Source organism: Prionailurus bengalensis, chromosome A1 (assembly GCF_016509475.1).
Source record: "Prionailurus bengalensis isolate Pbe53 chromosome A1, Fcat_Pben_1.1_paternal_pri, whole genome shotgun sequence".
In the NCBI taxonomy this organism is placed as follows: Eukaryota; Metazoa; Chordata; class Mammalia; order Carnivora; family Felidae; genus Prionailurus; species Prionailurus bengalensis.
The window spans coordinates 134,558,903-134,577,893 of NC_057343.1; the positions used below are offsets into that span (position 1 = coordinate 134,558,903).

The 18,991-nt window shown below is 40.4% G+C and overlaps 1 protein-coding gene across 11 annotated transcripts in view; it reads left to right on the forward strand.

The window, feature by feature from the left end:
* The window catches only part of MAST4 (microtubule associated serine/threonine kinase family member 4), a 567,241-nt gene that overhangs the window by 340,804 nt on the left and 207,446 nt on the right, over positions 1–18,991 (forward strand). The window contains exons 1-2 of one of the 11 annotated variants that reach the window (XM_043591594.1): positions 12,614–13,183; positions 17,131–17,211. The exons of 9 other annotated variants lie outside the window; for them this stretch is intronic. In XM_043591594.1, the coding sequence (XP_043447529.1) occupies positions 13,137–13,183; positions 17,131–17,211 (128 nt within the window). In that variant the 5' untranslated portion in view covers positions 12,614–13,136. Of the gene's footprint in view, positions 1–12,613; positions 13,184–17,130; positions 17,212–18,991 lie in introns of those variants that run through there. One more of the 11 variants, XM_043591638.1, reaches the window with a different exon arrangement.

Sequence of the window (18,991 nt, forward strand, 5' to 3'; positions counted from 1 at the left end):
ATAATGTTTTCAGGAGTTTTTGAAATAATATTCTCCTAAATATTAGCTAAAAGAAAAACAATTAGAAGGTAATGAACAACCCAAATGTTACAAATTTTTAAAATTCAAGTTCTGCTCAGGATAAAATAAATAGTTTACAAAACACTTTTGAGCATATTTGTATAGAATGTATATTTTGTGCTTTCAGGTGACCCATTTCCACATCAACCTCAGTGATCACTTGATATTCTTGCAAAGGTTTTTGCTCTTGACATTTTGTAAGATGCTGATTTCAGCAATTCTTAATGGTCCTAAAAAAGGTGCTGTATTTGCACTGAGACATTAGACTATTATTTAGCTCTTTCTGGAAGATAGGGGAATCGGAGAAGGATTTTCATGTTTCCAAAAAGTAAATTTGTGCTTTGAACTTTATTCTCTTTTTAGTTTTACTTTTTGGGTTCACAGTGCCAGAGAGGTCAAGTTTGATTGTACTTGAGGTACAGCTCTTACAAGTTGGGAGAAAATAGTGACAATGAGGGAGATGAGACCAGATACACACTTCTTAAAAACCTTACAAGATATACATTGGCAAAGATGTGAAAATGCCACATTAACAACAACAGACAAATTTCTTGGCATTGCTTGACCAATCAAAATAAGGGTAAGGCCTAATTTTCTCTTTCGCAGACACAAAATGCCTAAATTCAAGCAGATGTGATGAAAGCAAACCTGAGTCTTTCCAGGCTTCTAGTTGATCCCTTTTATTGCTTGGTAGAATTTGGGATATCAGGATGAAAATCAATTTAAAGACTGTTGTTGGGTGCCTGGGTGACTCAGTCGGTTGAATGTCCAACTTTGGCTCACATTAGTGGGTTCGAGCCCCACATCAGGCTTTGCGCTGACATCATAGAGCTTGTTCTGGATTCTCTGTCCCCCTCTCTCTCTGCCTATACCCCACTCATGCACTCTCTCAAAAATAAACATTGGGGAAAAAAAGTTGAAAGAAAAAAAGATTGTTGTGAAGGCAAATAAGTTTGGACCAAATGTCCCTACCTCCCTCTCTTCCCCAGAATATAGCCAATAATATCTTTTCTGAAAAATTCTATTTTTAAACCAAGAAAACATTTTATAATAAAGCTAAGAAATATTAATTTTCTTTATTGTGGTATTTTGACTATAGTAGGTATGTCAGTTAAAGGAATGATAGTTACCAAACATGTGATGTAAAGAAATAACATTTCTGGGGGACCTGGGTGGCTCTGTCGGTTGAGTGTCAGGCTCTTGGTTTTGGCGCAGGTCACAATCTCATGGTTTTATGAGCTCGAGCCCCATGTTGGGCTCTGTGCTGGAAGCTCAGAGCCTGTTTGGGATTCTCCCTCTCTCCTTCTCTCTCTGCCCCTCCCCCACTCATGCTGTCTCTGTCTTCCTCATAAATAACTAAAAACTCAAAAAAAAAATTTAGAGGGGAATAAAAAGGAAGTAACATTTCTTTGCTCTGCTAGTCTCCATAGCATGCATTGCAGCCATTCATGTAATTCTGGTACTTTGTTAACATGATTTTGTAATTTATTTATTTATTTATTTAGCTTTTCTGTTAGCGTGAGTTTAAAAAGCAGAGAAGCACACACATATGGGTCATCTCTAATGGATTCTCAGATCGCCATAACGTTTTATAACCAAACAGTGTATTTGACTTGGAATTTGCAAGATATATCAGGGAAAGAAACTTCAGAAAGATGAGCATTTGTAAAAGAAGAATATAGAGTGACCTTCACTGATGATGCACCCATTTGTGCCGTTTCTTTATACCTTGTCTTCCCCAGGTTTCAAAACTTAATGTCCATAAATGTTGATGATAAGGTTTCCATAAAAGAACTTAGCTAAGCTCTTGTATATAGCTTTTTTTATGTTTAAAATTGGCTGCTGATCACCTGAATTTTTTTTTGACTGCTTTAAATTTACCATCCTCCCTGCCTGGGTGACTGAGTCAGTTAAGCATCTGACTTCGACTCAGGTCATGATCTCACTGTTCATAAGTTTGAGCCCCTCATCAGGCTCTGTGCTGAGAGCTTGGAGCTTGGAGCTTGCTTTGGATTCTGTGTCTCCCTTCTTCTCTGGCCCTTCCCCACTTGTATTCTGTCGCTCTCTCTCAAAACTAAATACACATTAAAAAAATGTTTTCATATTTTTTTTAATTCAAAGTCACCATTCTCCCCTTCCTAGTTAAAAGGTAAGATTTTTACTTGTGAATCTTCACATTACCTCTTTTAGGCGTCTGTAATTCTGACTCACCTGCCCGCTCTTGGTCCCAGATTTTAAAAAAAGAAATCCTTTGCTGTGGCTTCTTCTTAAGATCCTGTCTCTGGATCAATGAAGAAATCTTTTCCTGTCCTAGACTCAGAAATGTTGTCTGATTTCTTGCCTTTTTTCTCTTTGAAGGGGAAAAGGGACATTTCTCATCCTTAATCCACACCATAGATGTCTCTTAAATTAAGGATTCAGAATGTGAGTCTGCTGTGAAGGACACAGTTAGGCTAGTGCATGGAGAATGAGCATGAAATAGATACCACTCCGCCTTCAGTGGTCAGCCCGAATCCTGGAAAGTGGAGAGATTTTTGCATCTATTTATGAAAATCTCACAGAACTTCACTTACGAAAAGTATTTAATTGTATAATTCACAACTTGAAAGTTAAAAAATTAAAAATCAGCCATCGTTAGGATGGCCTATTAAAGAGGGCCTTTCTCTGAGGAAGATAAAGTTCTTCAGGCCACATATATTTAAGCAGTTAACAAAAATGGAAAATATTGAGGGTAGGGCAATTTTCCATACCGCTGATGATCCGTCCAAGCAGGAGATAATCATGGTGTTGCTGAGTATGGATATAGAAAAACTTTTTTTGTCAGTTACCTTCTCCGGGAAGTGCTTTATAGTTTGCAAAGCTTTTTCCCAAGTCCTGTAATTTAAGTCAAGTAATTTAACTTAATATTTTTGTGTGTTGTCCACTTTTGACGGAGGTTTTTTTTTTTTTTCAAAGTTTATTTATTTTTGGGACAGAGAGAGACAGAGCATGAACGGGGGAGGGGCAGAGAGAGAGGGAGACACAGAATCGGAAACAGGCTCCAGGCTCTGAGCCATCAGCCCAGAGCCTGACGTGGGGCTCGAACTCACGGACCGTGAGATCGTGACCTGGCTGAAGTCGGACGCTTAACCGACTGCGCCACCCAGGCGCCCGTTGACGGAGTTTTTTTAATGAGTACCTCCAGCTTACCTTTTGGGTTATGTGTCTAACATGTATCTAACCTGATGCAATCTGTTTCCTAAAATGCCATTGAAATCAGATTTTGGTGTGAATCAAATTTGTTGAGTATATTACCTAGAAAAATGTTCCTGGAATCATTTGGTCAAATAACTCAATGTCTGTACTTTATGATCTGGAAAAGGATGGTGCACTGTAATAAAATGAAGTAGTTGGAGTCAGAAAATCTGATTTACAGTCCTGCCTCAGTCACTTAGTAAACGCGTAATGTGAGGCAAGTAATTAATTATTTTGGTCTCAGGTAGCTCTGTAAAATTTACCCCTGTACCTAAGGATGCTGTATTTTCTGCATATTTTCCCCTGGATTTGTCATTTTATTCCATTTTCTGTTTTTTTCTGGTTCTGATTTAATTTTTTTTTTTTTACTTCATTTGTTACTTTATTAAATGGCTATTTAGTAGTGTATGTGTGCCTTCTTATGTATTGCCTCAAATCCTGTGTGGAATGCAGCAGGGTATAAATAACTTTCTAAAAAGAGGGAGTATGTTTGAAAAGTGTGTGAGAAAGCTGTAAAACCTCTAAAATAGATTTTTTGCTTTTATGAAAGATGCAGCTTGAGACTTGTAGGAATCCCCATATTCACAAGTTTGAGGGATTTTCACAAACTCTGCACATCCATGTAACCAGCACTTAGGTCAAAAAACAGAACATGATTTGTACCTCAGAAGCCCCTTTCTTTATTTAAAAAATTTTTCTTTAATGTTTATTTATTTTTGAGAGAGACAGAGACAGAGTGCCAGTGGGTTAGGGGCAGAGAGAGAGGGAGACACAGAAGCAGAAGCAGGCTCCAGGCTCTGAGCTGTCAGCACAGAGCCCGACGCAGGGCTCGAACTCACTAGCTGTGCGATCATGACCTGAGCCGAAGTTGGACGCTCAACCGACTGAGCCACCCAGGCACCCCTGAAGCCCCTTTCTTTAAAAAAAAAAAAAAAGTTGATTTATTTTGAGAGAGAGTAAGAGAGCAAGTGGGAATGGGGGCAGAGAGAGAGATAGAATCCCAAGCAGGCTCCATGCTGTCAGTGCAGAGCCAGATGTAGGGTTCACACTCACGAACTGTGAGATCATGACCTGAGTCGAAATCAAGAGCCAGATGCTTAAACGACTAAGCCACCCAAGCATCCCTCAGTACCTTTTATGTCTTAAGGTAACTTGAGCAAACTATGTAGATGACCATGATAAACTGTAAGAAAGGGTCTTATTTTGCGGGAAAGGAAGAACAGGAGAAGGCAGGAGAGAGAAAAGGGACAGGGAGTGGAAGATGCTTCTGTCCTGATCTTCAGTCATTGTGCCCCTCTGAGACACGATCCTCTCCTAAGTCACCTTGCTTCACTAATATCACACCCATAGGAGGCATTGAATCTCTGTTCTTCAGTGAATGAACACATGCAGACACCTTCATTTTACTCTCTGAAGTTGCTCTGTGAAGTGATGGAGAATCCTTAGACACCATTTGGCTGCATCTCGCAAAGGCCTGCTTGAAAAGTTAATTCCGCTTCTTAAAGATAGCCATAACATTGAAACCTGACTCTTCATCTCCTTGGCACGCAGAACATAAAACTGGTCCCTCCTTAAACTTTTATTCTATCCTTCCCCCCACTTCACCAAAGAATATCATTCCTAAGAACCAAACTTACCAGTGATTCATCTCTGCATCCCCTATAATGCCATGGTTTATATAAACGCTTAATAAAAATGTGTTCCATTTCTGCCTATCAGACATATGACCTTCTTCATGGCCATTAAATGACCTAGCCTTGACCCAGCTTCAGAGGCTTTGCACTTGCTGTTCTCCCTGCCTGTGGTGCTGTGTTGAAACTCTTGATCCTTTTCATTCTCCCTTTGAATTTTTTTTTTACATTTATTTATTTTTGAGAGGCAGAGTGAGACAAAGTGAGAGTGAGGGGAGAGGCAGAGAGAGGGGGAGACACAGGATTGGAAGCAGGCTCCAGGCTCTGAGCTGTCAGCACAGAGCCCAACATGGGGCTTGAACCCACAGACTGAGATCATGACCTGAGCCGAAGTCCGACGCTCAGCTGACTGAGCCCCATTTTTCATTCTCCCTTTGAAGCTCCTGCATCACTATGATTTCCCCACCCTGACCTGAAGGCACTATCTACTTCCAGAGTCACTGACCGTCCTGTCACCTATGATGGCACCTGCACAGCACCTGTCCTTATCAGAAACAATCTTATTTATGTGCTTACTTTGTTTACCCAACTTAAGAGGATTCCACAGGTGGGTTTCTGTCTTACCTGCTCCTGCATCTGGTATGCTTCCAACACCCACTGCTGAGTGAAATGCGTGAAATGAATGATAGCAGAAATGAGAGAGTGAAATTGTTCATAACGTGATTTTTACTGGATTATGTGAGTGATAAAAGAAGATGACACAGGGGCACCTTGATGGCTCAGTTGGTTAAGCATCCCACTTGGGCTCAGGTCATAATCTTGTGGTTCATGAGTTCAAGCCCCTCATCGGGCTCTCTGCTGTCAGCACAGAGCCTGCTTCGGATTCTCTGTCCCCATCTCTCTCTGCCCCTCCTCTACTCGCACTCTCCCTCCCTCTCTCTCTCAAAAATGAACATTAAAAAAAAATACACATGCACCTTTTCTGAAAGTTCTCCTCAACCATGCACAGCTTTTAGAATGTGTAAATAATTGAATGTATATAGAAAAAGATGCTCTGGCCTCAGGATTATGTCCACCTTGCTTTGCAAAATTCCCTATCTAGGTTTCTGGTCGGGTGTGGCCTGGAGACACTGTTAATTAGGTTTCTGTGACTTACAGATACTTCTGGGGCTCTAGCTATAAAAAGTCTTTCCCCCTGAAAACAGGACAGAAGCATATACATATGCTTACATTGGTAATATTGCTGAGAGAAGAAATAGGGAATAAAAAATGAAACAATAATACAGCATTTTTTTTCCTTAGGCGAAGTGTAATGAAATCAGAACCAAAATGTTTAAAACTGGTTGATGATGATGTGCGTCCTGCAGAAATTGGCCCTTAACTTTATAGCAGAGTTTCTAGAGCTGCACTATTGATTTGTGGTTGGTTAATTCTGGATTGTGAGGGCTGTATGTGCATTGTACGATGTTTAGCAACAACCCTGGCCTCTGCACACAAGATGCCAGTAGCTGCGACCCCCTTCTCTCCAGTTGTGACAACCAAATATGTCTCCAGACATTTCCATCTCTGGTTGGGAACCACTGTTGTAGAGTTTACGTAGAAGGACCTAGCCTTAAGCCATGTCAGTGCGTTTGTGCAAAATCTAGACTTCCACCATTAAGGAGACAGTGGTGTTCCCTCCCTGTAATTGTAGAAAGCTGCTTAGCTTCAGCCTTGTGCATATGTCTTCACAGTTACACCAGTAAGATTTAGAACAGTGTCCTCCTCACCTCCTACCACCACATTGCACGAGACTCTAGTGTTACTGTAGGTTCCTCCTGTGTGCGCGTGTGTGCGCAGCTAGTCCTGGGTCTCTGCCTTCCAGCCGGCAGGGGCCTTTCTGGGTCTGTATGTAGTAGCTGAACACATCCTGATTCTCCAGGTTCTTGGATGCCGCTCTCTGAGCTGCAGACACAGTTCAGTTATCTAATACTGTGGAGAGCTATAGTTATAAGAGAAGGGAGGGCGAGTGTCCTCAGTCGGTAGTTTCACCAATATAGGGAGGGTCGTTCATTCATCTTTCAGCAGATTTTTTTTCTTTTTTAAAAAAAAAAATTCCTTTAACATCTGTTTATTATTGAGAGACAGAGACAGAGCATGAGCAGGGGAGGGGCAGAGAGAGGGGCAGACACAGAATGCGAAGCAGACCCCAGGCTCTGAGCTGTCAGCATAGAACCCGACATGGGTCCCGAACCCACAAACCGCAAGACCATGGCCTGAACCGAAGTCACACGCCCAACCGACTGAGCCACCCAGGCGCCCCCCCTCCTTTTTTTTTTTTTTTATTGGTGTATAATTAACTTGCAGTATGATATTAGTTTCATATGTATAGTATACTGATTAACCAATTCGGTACATTATGCACTGTCAAGATAAGTGTGCTCTTAATCCCCTTATCTGTTTTACCCACCCCCACCCCCACCTCCTCTTTGGCAGTCACCAGTTCTCTGTGTTTAAGATTCTCGTTTTTTTGTTTTTCTCTTACTTGTTTGTTCATTTATTTCTTAAATTCCCCATGTGAGTGAAATCATATAGTATTTGTCTTTCTCTTATCTCACGTACCCTCTAGGCCAATCCATATTGTTGAAAATGGCAAAATCTCATTCTTTTTGTGGCTTAGTAATATTCCACTGTGTGTGCATATGTACACACATAAATACGAGACCTGAAATCGTAAAACTCCCAGAAGAAAACGTAGGCAGTAATTTCTTTGACCTTGGCCTTGGCAACACTTTTCTAGATATATCTCCTCAGGCCAGGGAAACAAAAGCAAAGTTAAACAATTGCAATTATACCAAAATAAGAAGCTTCTGGACAGTGAAAGAAACCATCAACAAAATGAAAAGGCTGTGTATGTATATGTGTATATATGTGCATATACGTGTGTATAACATATTTACACAGTGCATCTTCTTTATCAGTATATTGATGGACGCTTAGATTGCTTCTATACCATAGCTATTAGAAATAATGCTACACTAAACAAAAGGGCATGTATGCCTTTTTGAAGTGGTGTTTTCATTTTCTTTTGATAAATAGCCATTAGTGGAATTATTGGATCCTATAGTAATTCTGTTTTCACTTTTTTAGGAAAACCTCCATGCTGTTTTCCACAGTCGTTGGACCCACTTGCATTCCTACTAACTGGGCGTGAGGGTTCCTTTTTTTCCACATCCTTGCCAACACTTATTCTTGTGTTTTTTATTTTCGCTATCCTGGCAGGTGTGAGGTGATAATCCCATTGTGGTTTTGATTGGTATCTACTTCATGATGTTCAGCACCTTTCCAGGTGTCTGTTGGCCATCTCTATGTCTTCTTTGGAAAAATATCTATTGAGGTCCTCTGCCTACTTTTAAATGGATTATTTCTTGCATGAATTGTATGAGTTCTTTCACCTTATGGGAGAGGTCATTTGCAAGTATCTTCTCCCATCAGTAGGTTGCCTTTTCATTTTGTTGATGGTTTCTTTCACTGTCCAAAAGCTCCTTACTTTAGTATAATCGCAATTGTTTAATTTTGCTTTTGTTGCCCTGGCCGGAGGAGATATATCTAGAAAAGTGTTGCCAAGGCCAACGTCAAAGAAATTACTGCCTACTTTTTCTTCTGGGAGTTTTACGGTTTCAGGTCTCATAGTTAGGTCTTTAATTTTGAATTTATTTTTGTGTATGGAGGTAGAAAGTGGTCCAGTTTCATTCTTTTGCATGGAGCTGTCCAGTTTTCCCAGCGCCATTTGTTGAAGGGACTGTCTTTTCCCTGTTGTATATTCTTGCCCCTTTTGTCTTAGATTAATTGACCATAGAAGTATGGGTTGATTTCCTAGCTCTCTGTTCTTTTCCATTAATCTATGTGTCTGTTTTGGGGCCAGTACCATACTCTTCTAATTACTACAGCTTTGTAGTGTAGTTTGAAATTTTAGCAGATATTTATTGAATATTTGTATGGACTGCTGTTGACACTGGAGTTGCAACACACCTTCTTGGAGCCCACATTTTTATAGGGGAGAGACAATAAGTGAATATAAAATATGTCCAGTGATAGATGTTGGGGAGAAAAATATATCAGGATGAGAAGGAAACAGTAGATGGGGCGGGGGAGGGCGGTGGTGGGGTTGGAATTTCAAAAAGCCTCCTCGGGGAGGTTGTAAAAGACATTCAGGAGCAGGATATTTGGACGTCTCAGGGAAAAAGAGTTGGAGGCAGAAGGAGCAGTAAACGCAGAGGCCATGAGATAGAAATGTGTTTGGTGTACAGGAAGGACAGTGAGAAACAAAGGAGTTGCAGGGAAGGAGGCCAGGGAGGGTGGGTGTGGGTATGCCCTGTGAAACTTTGTAGGCATGGTAAGAACACTTCAATGTTTTTAACAAACAAAATTTCAGACATGTACTGCAGAGAACGGTATACTGAACCCTTCACATACCCATTATCCAGGTTTAATAAATGTTAATATTAGATTACTGTGTATCTAATAAATAGTAATATTAGATACAACATGGTGTCTTACTCTCCCTCCCCAGATTATTTTGAAGCGGAGCATAGACACTTTATTTTACCTGTGAATATTTTTATATGTATCTCTAAAAGTTAGGAAGCTAAAAGTGATCCTGATTCCAGTATTATTCTTTTTAAAAATTGTTTTAAGTTTGTTTATTTATTTTGAGAGAGAGAGCGAGCAGGGGAGGGACGGACAGAGAGAATCCCAAGCAGGCTGAGGGGCTCAGACTCACAAACCATGAGATCATGAACTGAATCCACACCCAAGAGTTGGATGCTTAACCGACTGAGCCACCCAGGTGCCACCCTCTGATATTATTCTTAAAATAATATTACCGCATATCCAGTCAGTGTGTGTGTCTGTTACACTGAGTATTTCCAGGTATTTGATTATGTGTTTGTTTGGTTTCAGGACACACAAGTTCATATGTTGCAATTCATTGATTTGTCTCTTTAGTCTCGTTTAACCCCTCTGTCTCCTTCACTCCCCGCATTGAGCATTTTGGTTTAAGATACCAGGTCCTGTGTTGTGGTTTTTGCTTTTCCCAGGCTAGCTCTTTTGCTGATCACTTCTCTTTGTCCCTATATATACTGTAAATTGATGCTTTGATGTAGTGGCTTGATTATATCCGGGTCGTGTGGCTTTTTTAGTAAGACTGCTTCGCCTATGTTGTACCAAGAGGCATAGAACAACCACTTGTCTCTCTATGATGCTATAGTCACATCATGATCATGACCACAATCCACTGACTTATTAGGGTTTGAGAAATGATGATACTCTAATTGTAGCACTCCTTCTTTATTTACCAATTGGAATATTTATATAAAGAATCATTTTTTCATCTGTGAGGTGCAGTTCATAGGGAAATCAAGATAAGTGGTTGATTTTTCCCTTTTCCAGCTTTCAGAATTAATGGGATAGTTCCCTAGCATCTTCTAAAAGGGGCCCAGGCTGGCTGGTTCTTTCCTCCCTTCTTCCCACCTTCCTCCCTTGAACTCATGGCCCTTAAACACTGGGTATGTTCTAATATGTTGCCATTGTCACAACTATTGATGCTTGGTTTTTTGAGGTTTGGGCCACGTTTGCTAGGTTTTTAGCTTTTACACAGAATGAGAGGGAAACTCTTGGAGGGTTTTCAACACGGGAGTGATATTCTGGAAAAGATCACTCTAGAATCTGTGTAGCCAACAAAGTGTAGAGAATGTCAAGGAGGAAGTGGAGAGATCAGTCACAAGGAAATTATAATGATCCAGCCTGGATAGGACCCTTGGATCAGCATGGTTCAGGGGGGAAAGAATGGTAAGAGTCAGGATATTTTACCTTGCAGGGAAACTTATTTGGCAAGGACAGGAGGATAGGGAGTTTGGGTTTGGATATTTTAAATTAAGGGTATTAAACGGAAATTCAAGTGAAAATATTTTGTGGTCCATTGGTAATATGGAACTGAAATTCACTTAAGACCTGTGTAGAGAAGTCTGTTGAATAAAATTCTAATGTGTCTCCTAAGATGAGGTACTTTAAGAGATTAAAAAATTTAGAGAATTTAGCTTTTTGGGAGGCAGAGTGGAACCAACCTGCCTGCCTTCCTTCCTTCCTTCCCTCCTTCTTCCTTCCCTCCTTCTTCCTTCCCTTCCTCCTTCCTTCCTTCCCTCCTTCCTTCCTTTCCCCTTCCTTCCTTCCCTCCTTCTTCCTTCCCTTCCTCCTTCCTTCCTTCCTTCCTTCCTTCCTTCCTTCCTTCCTTCCTTTCCCCTTCCTTCCTTCCTTCCTTCCCTCCTTCCTCCTTTCCTTCCTCCTTCCTTCCTTCCCTCCTTCCTTCCTTTCCCCTTCCTTCTTTCCTTCCTTCCTTCCTTCCTTCCTTCCTTCCTTCCTTCCTTCCTCTCTCATAACCTGGCTTGTGCCATACTTCCTTTCTGCTCTCCCTGATCTTCCTGAGTAGAGTTGATCCCCCCTTCTTTGTGTTCTATTATATCTTTATTGTTTCTTATTGTTATGCTTTTCATATTAATTTAAATGACTTATTTACATTCTGTGTGGCTGCCAATGATCATGAGCCAATGACCGTAATCCTAGCATGGATTTGTTGCCTCTGAAAGGTAGGATTGGTTAGTTTTCTGTGAGCCCCCACAGAAAGAGAAGTTGTCACCTAGTTAACACATACCCTAGACCATGTTGGTAGGTTAGGGGTTAGAGAAGGGTTCCAGGAATATCTTATGAACCTTCTCTGGCCCACATGTACCTTTGTAGAATTAGAAACAGGTGACCCTCTAGAGGGGTACAAAGCTGAGAGTAACTTAGTGAAAATGCAAAAAAAAAAAAAAAAAAATGGGGTAGAAGCTGCCCAGAGCCATGCAGCAGGCTTGGCAAAGTAGGAAGCAGGCTGGACTTCAGCCTTCACTTACTTTTTTGCCCAGCACCTTTGTGCAGCCTTGAACAACTGCACATGGCCTCCCTGCCAGTGAAGGCCTTTGGGATAGGGAGTAAATACCCCGGAATCTAACCCTAGTACTGCCCCTAGTTGTATGTTGTTTTCTTCATCTGTGTGAGGATGGAATTTGCCTTCATAGACTTTGAAATGTAACCGCTTGAACACAGTTGTTTGATCACACATTTGCCGTGTGCCTGTGGGCTAGCAGCAGTGCTTGAATATTCTTGCTAAAATAAAACTTCATTTGATCAAGTACTTCTAGGCAGACCACTGGTTACTGAATTTTAAAACACTTTAAAATACACCAGAAGAAATGAGTCAGCTATGTTCTTCCTGCACCACAATGCAAGTACACTTAGTCCCAACTTATGGATAGAACGAAACATTGTGTTGCTGAAATAAATACGAGATGAAACTTTCAGGCTTCCAAAACATACGTTCTCCCTTTGCTTCCTTAATCGTATCTGATTGCTTTTGTCAAGTGTAGTAGCGCTGTGAGGTTCCTAACAATCAGTTTTCAAAAATAGAAATACAAGCTCCTATCTCTCGCATTTCCACTTGGTATTTCCCATTGTAGGGTTTTGCCTGTTCACACAAGGCTTTGCCTCACACCAGAGTTCAACATCCCCCAAATTAACACAGTTAGTTTATTCCTCTTTCTGATGATTGCCTTATATAGAAAAAAATCTAATTGTTTTCATTCGGCACCATTCTCCCATGTCTTTCTTGTGGCACATGAGTGATTCTGTTAACTCCACCAAGGAAAGAGTAAGCGGAACTTCCTCAGGGTGTCCGGATTCTCTCTGAGCGCGTCCCTGGGAGATGGGGAATGGTTGAGGTTTGCCGAGATAAACTCTTTCACAAGTACGATGCTGCTGCTTTATTGTTTTGTTCCAGTCCGCAGGATGAAAGGACTTTTCATCTCACCGAGGTGAAAACTGGGTCTGTGAGTGGAGCGACTTTGTTTAAAAAAAAAAAAAAAATCAGAAACCAATTACTTGATATGCAGAGCTGAAAGCTTCATTCCCTTAACGAAATCAGTGCTGTGTGCACTGCCGTTAACCTGAGGAAGGCGGCTGACATCTCTTGATTACGGCTAGAGGTGGAAGGACCCAAACTTGCAGGATCCCCCTCCCCCTAGAGAGATTCTTAGTCCAGTCCTTTATAGAGGTTCGTTTTGGCTCTCTGTCATCGCCGGGACGCTGGCAGGGAATGTGTGCATTGGTTACAATACAGTGTGGTAACATATAACAACCATGAAAGCCCAGCGGGAAAGGCTACAGATTCCGGGGCTGACCTTGGAGTAAGTATTGTCTGTCTTTAATATTTTAATGCTTTCTGCATGGCACTCGCTTTCCTGCGCCCAATAGCTCTTTAGCATTTGTTTGTACTGACAGCCTCAGAGCACTGCAGTGTGAGGTGAAGGAACGTGTCTTAAATGCATGGCATTTGTTTTCAGCTCATGTGGAAACCCAGACCCTGCATTTTGCACTGCAGTCAGAAGAGAAGAGGGTTTTTTGTTGTTGTTGTTTTTTGTGTTCTTTTTTTGCGTATTTAAAGTTACTAAACCTCAGTGCTGGAAACATCTTAACAGCTCATTGTGAAAGAATGTATCAGCAGGCCTTGGTGTAGCTGTCTTTTTCTCCTCTCTTACTGTTTGTTTATCCCCACGCTGCCTTTTTCTAAAGAAAGGCCTCTGTCTGCATTGAATAATAGAAGACATTACAATGGATTAGAGTACAAGAGAAGGGTTATTTGTAACATTCATTAGATGTGATCCATGTTTTATTTGTGCAACAGAATATTAATGAACTGTAGTGCATTTTGAATCCTCTCTGCACTGTCTCCAGCCACCGCATGCAGTGTTTACCTAGTTGAGATATGTGTTTGCTTAGCTGTTTTTATTTTTTTTTAACCCATTAACTCATCCGACTGCCTTCTAATCTGATGTAGCCACATGAAAATGCCCACATCTAATTTGTGGCGCAGAAGTTAAACATCTGTGATGCAGGAAGCGTCAGCAAATTTTTATTTTAAATCTCTTAGTCAAAGATGCAGAAGTCTGTGCTTGGCACACTTACCATAATAAACAGTAAAATAGAAATGTGGTAGAAATATAGAAATAGCCCTTTTTTCTAACTCCTAATAAAGGTAGAAAATTGCGTGTCAGTTGAGATTCATACAATCCAAATCATTTTATACTCGATTACTTCCAGGAAGAGCCTGCAGGAAGAGTACTGTGCCCCGTTCTGAGTACTAATTATTCTTCTTGAATTCTGGAGATGCGTCATACGAGGGAACTGACTTCATAATTAAATAATTAATAAAAAACATGGGATATCTCAAGTGATGTGAATACTTTTCTAATCAATTCTCGCACTAAAATTTGACGCTGATTTTATACTAACAAGTACTCACTTAGAAAAAGTTAGAGGGCTCTTAACAGCCTTCTTGCTAGCTGTGGCATTTTTCATAATGGACATCCAAGTGGTATTTACCTATTGCCCTGACATCTGTCCCCATCTCCACCTCCACCGTGGCATTCAGCCCTCACTGTCCATATGCAATATCTCAGTGGCGTGCACTCCTTCTTCCACTTACCTCTCCTCTCTCTAGCGTTCTGGAAGTGCACAGCTCCCTCAGATGCCTATGCTTCTGTGTTCAAGACCCAGGAGCACTAGCCCCCGATTCTGGTTGTGCCACTTCCTTGTTGCTGTCTTTTGGACTTAGTGTGTATCATTTCACATTACGCCTTTTTCTTTCATTTTTAGCATCTTTCCATTTTAGAAGGAGACATTTGAAAGTAACTTCTCAATATACAAATTCAGTTGTATCAAATGTTCTGCCCGTAATTTGAGAGTCTGAGGTATACCACAAATTTTATGACTTTGTCAATGATGACACAGTGCATATGGGTCAGCCAAACACAGGGGGTTCCCTGGATTTTGTTTTGGCTCAGGCCACACCCCCTGGGTCTAGCTTCTAAATGTTACTGTGCATTTAAAATCGATTACTTCTCCCCCTAAGGAGCTTGACATAATAGAAATAGGGATCACTCTTAAATGTCATTGTAGTGTTAGCATAACACTTTGAGCATTTCGCTTACTTTGAAATGTAAAATCACTCTTAGGTAGACATAGTTAATTTTGCATTCCTTCACGGAGAAAGGTAATTCTATAGTCTTGGGGTAAATTCATTTTCTAACCACTGCATGGAAATGTTATAATGGGAAATCTTATCACTCATTTTATTAAAAGCAGATTTAATGTTTATTGTTTTAATTATCTGGGGACCTTATAATACACCACATATGTGGCATAGTTTTTGAATGTTCTCCCATGAGACTGTACTGTTTTTCTTTCAGGAGGGTGTATTCTGTAGGCCTTGCAGCGATCACTCTTACGGTAGCATATTTTATATTCTGTAGACAGAACTCGATTTCCCATCTGACTTACCAATAACACACCACGAAGCACTTTCTGATTCCCCTTTTAAAAATTGAAATTTCTGGATGTGAGACATCAAATACATATGTATTTCAGATATTAATGAGTCATTAATTTATTCAGAAATCTCTGATATTTAGATAGCAGATGTGTGGCCTTACAGTTTCTGAGAAAGTTGCTTTTTTCTTTCTTTTTCTCAATTTAAGTATAGAAATTGGAGTAAGTACAGAAATCGTTGGTAACACATATGATACCTGTGTCAGCCTGGAGACACAGAGTGGGTTCCATGCCTATGCATGTCTATTTTCGGAACACAAGGGACAGATAAGACTGTACTTAGGTTAAATCACGTCGGTGTCAGTAGACATTCCTGAGAGCTTTCCAATGAGCTGCTAAGTTAGAGTACAGCATGTTTAAGAGCAGTGGCTTTTGAACATGCTCTGACTGTATAAGGAAATCAATTTCTTAGTTTCTTAACTACTGCCACCAAACCAGAGAATGGCTTTAAAAGATAAAAACAAAAAACAAAAAAACAACTTGGTTGAAACATTTTATTAAATAAGTGGGAGCATTTTGAGCAGTAATTCTGTGTTTCAGTTTAAGACGAATACAGCCAAGTCTCAATTATCCATATGATGGGAAACAAGGATGGAACTGAAATTGTGATAAACCCAAGTCTGATTTTAGCCACGGTTGTCATTTCTCTGTTCAGTAAAGGGGACAACCAGCTTGAATCATCCAGTGTACTGTTCCATTCCAAGACCCCTTCTCTGAGATAGGAAAACATGGTGTGGTGTAGTCATGGCCAGTACAGGGGCAGGAGAATGTTCTCTAAGAAACTCATTGCACCATAGTGTGCGTTTGTCTGCTCACTTGAGCCAAAGAGTTGGTACCAGAGTGCCTAGCTGATTCTATTTTTGATTTGGCGATGTAAACATCATTGGAAATAATTGGATATTAGCTTCATACTTTGATCCACGGGTCAAATTTTTATAAGTAAGATATGTGACAAATGTTAAGTTTTGTGTCTTCCCTAAAACAAGAGAGAGATGAGTAGTCCAAAAGGAAAAACAATTGAAGGAAACATAGGCTCTCCACTCTGATGAATATTTGAGAGCTGGCTGGTCATTGTGCTTGGTTGTTTGGATAGGTTGGTGGGGGTGGAGACCGTAATGGTCTTTTGACAGATGAAATTGAAAAAAACCTCTCGAGAAAGTACAATAGTTTATAGGTATATGTAAGAAATTTTGAAGTTCTCTATTACAAACGTCAGTGTAAGAACACTTTTTGCCTTTGCCCCTGGGGATTACAGAAAATGTTGTTGGGTGTTTTTCACTGCTAAGTGCTTAAAAACATATCTTCCTATTTGGAAATGTTTGCTGCTCTGCCTTTTAAAAACCACTGTATTTAACTTGAATTCTATTGTCTGGTAACTACTTCCCTCTAGTTCTACAGTTTTACAATTGATTGTTGGTCAGAAATAGAATATACCGAGTGAGTAAAGCAGGGCCAACTTTTCCCAGCAAACACCACAGAAGATACCTACCACGTTAGCTTTGTGACCAAGAAAAGGCACAAATGCAAATGGCAGCAGTAGTTTTAAGGATATCAGTTTCAGCAGGAAGCCTTGCCCTTGTTCTCTATTTTAGAGCTGGAAAGAGGCAGGTGATGAGCTGATTACCTAAGGGCATCGGTAGGCATGCCACCGTGGTTCTGGCCTAAAGGGAACACGGTCGCTTAGATGAGCGTTGCTATTTTACTGCCACCATTTCCCCCATTGGAATGACATTATTTTAACTTTCAGTCTCACTCCAAGGAGCCTGAGTCCAACCCCATCCAGCCCAGGCAGCCCCTGTAGTCCTCTCTTCGCTTTTCACTTCTGGAGGTAAGCGCACTCCAGTGCCACCGGCCCTTGGCTGCTGGGTCTCTCCCTTCCCTTCCCCCACACCCTGCATCAAGTATGGAACCCTTGGGACTCTGCAATTCACAGTGAACAGTCCTTTCCTAATTGTCGTCTGAGTGTTAACAGAGTGAGGAATCTGGTTGAGTCGTTTACAGATGATTTACAGGAGCACCTGGAATATGTGCTGTGTTCCTACCATTCAGTTCATCTTATTTATGCTTCTGTTAATGCCCAGTGATGAGTTGTGTAACTCCTGTGTGTGTATGATGGTTTTTCCTGTCGCTTTCTCAGGAGATGATCTGCTAAATTGTACAAAATGTGATCCGCCTCTTATAATACAACTTATTACAATTTCTAGAAAATGTTTTCTAATTTGTGTTAAAGCACCACAATATGCGTTGCCACACATTATTTTATATCCTGTTATTTGCAGGACAACTCTTTAAATTCTCTAAAAGGATTAGGATTTTTGATCTCTTGTAAAACTCCTGCTACCTCCGTACCCTCTTGCTCACTGGCTGATGTAAATGAATACTTCTCTGGTCTTTAGAGAAAGATCTCCAAGGAGCTCTACTTTTACTTGAGCCCAGTTTGTTAAAAGAATGCCTGTTAGAAGCTACTGTTTACATTGTATGTATAATGCTGTGTTCTATTAAGATTTTCATGAATTCAAAGCCTGGACAGAGTGAGTCTCCCACTATTTAATGAGAAGATATGCATACCGTGTCCAGTACGCCCCCCCCCCTTTTTTAATCCTAAGAGAGAAAACGAATGAAATTCTCAGTTGATAGAGTGACTTCAATGATTTGTTATTAGTGAATATATTTTTTGCCTATATGCAAATGAATGAAAACACTAGCCATTCATGGCCATTTCCTTAAAAATAGTAACTCACAGGTTTTATGCTTAGATGGTATCAGTGGGTCAATATTTGTTTCTCTCATTTTCTAAAATAAGACTGAACTAAAATCTGTGAAGAATTGACTTGGGAAATGAATTAATGACTTTGAACTTTACTTCTACTCTTCTGCTGATAGGATTAAATTTATTATAAAAGTGACTTTCAACATGAAAGTTCCATGTAACAGCTTTCATAAAGCATATAATATATGCTGTCTGAATATAATAGATCCTGAAGCATAGGAATAGTTTTCTGACAATCCAGAGAACTCCCCTACTCATGTAAGTTGTCTATTTTTGATGATCCAACCAAAAGTAATTTGACTCTCTACTGAATTTTTTCTTTAGTGTAACACATGTCTTCATCAAATGCTTACATTCCCTTTTCTTTTTCCTTCCTGAAGACAATAAACTATTCAGAATGCAAGTGCTATCAACAGTAGAGGAGAAAAGAGTATCAGACAAAGGTTGTGGTAGCTCAGAGGAGGGTGAAGTTTTTTTTGGAAAAGGAGAGTGTTTTTGTAGAAAGATTTATGAGACCTGGTGATATTTGAGCTGGACCTTGAGAAATAGTGGTGTTTCGGGGGCGGCGGTGGGAAGGATGGTTGTGAAGGACAAAATCAGGCTGAGAATAAGACAAAGTGAAAAAGGTGAGCAAATGTGGCACATTGGAGAAATGATGTGTGTAGCCAGGACATAGGATGGATAAAGGAGAAGGAAATCAGGAGTTGTACAGCGCTGGATACGGACTTAAAAAAACAATGTGGGATCATGTTACTTAGAGCCTTGAACACTGAGCTAAGAAGTTTGACTTATATCTTGTAAGCGTTCCGGAGTTTTAGAAAGTTTGTTGAATAAGGAA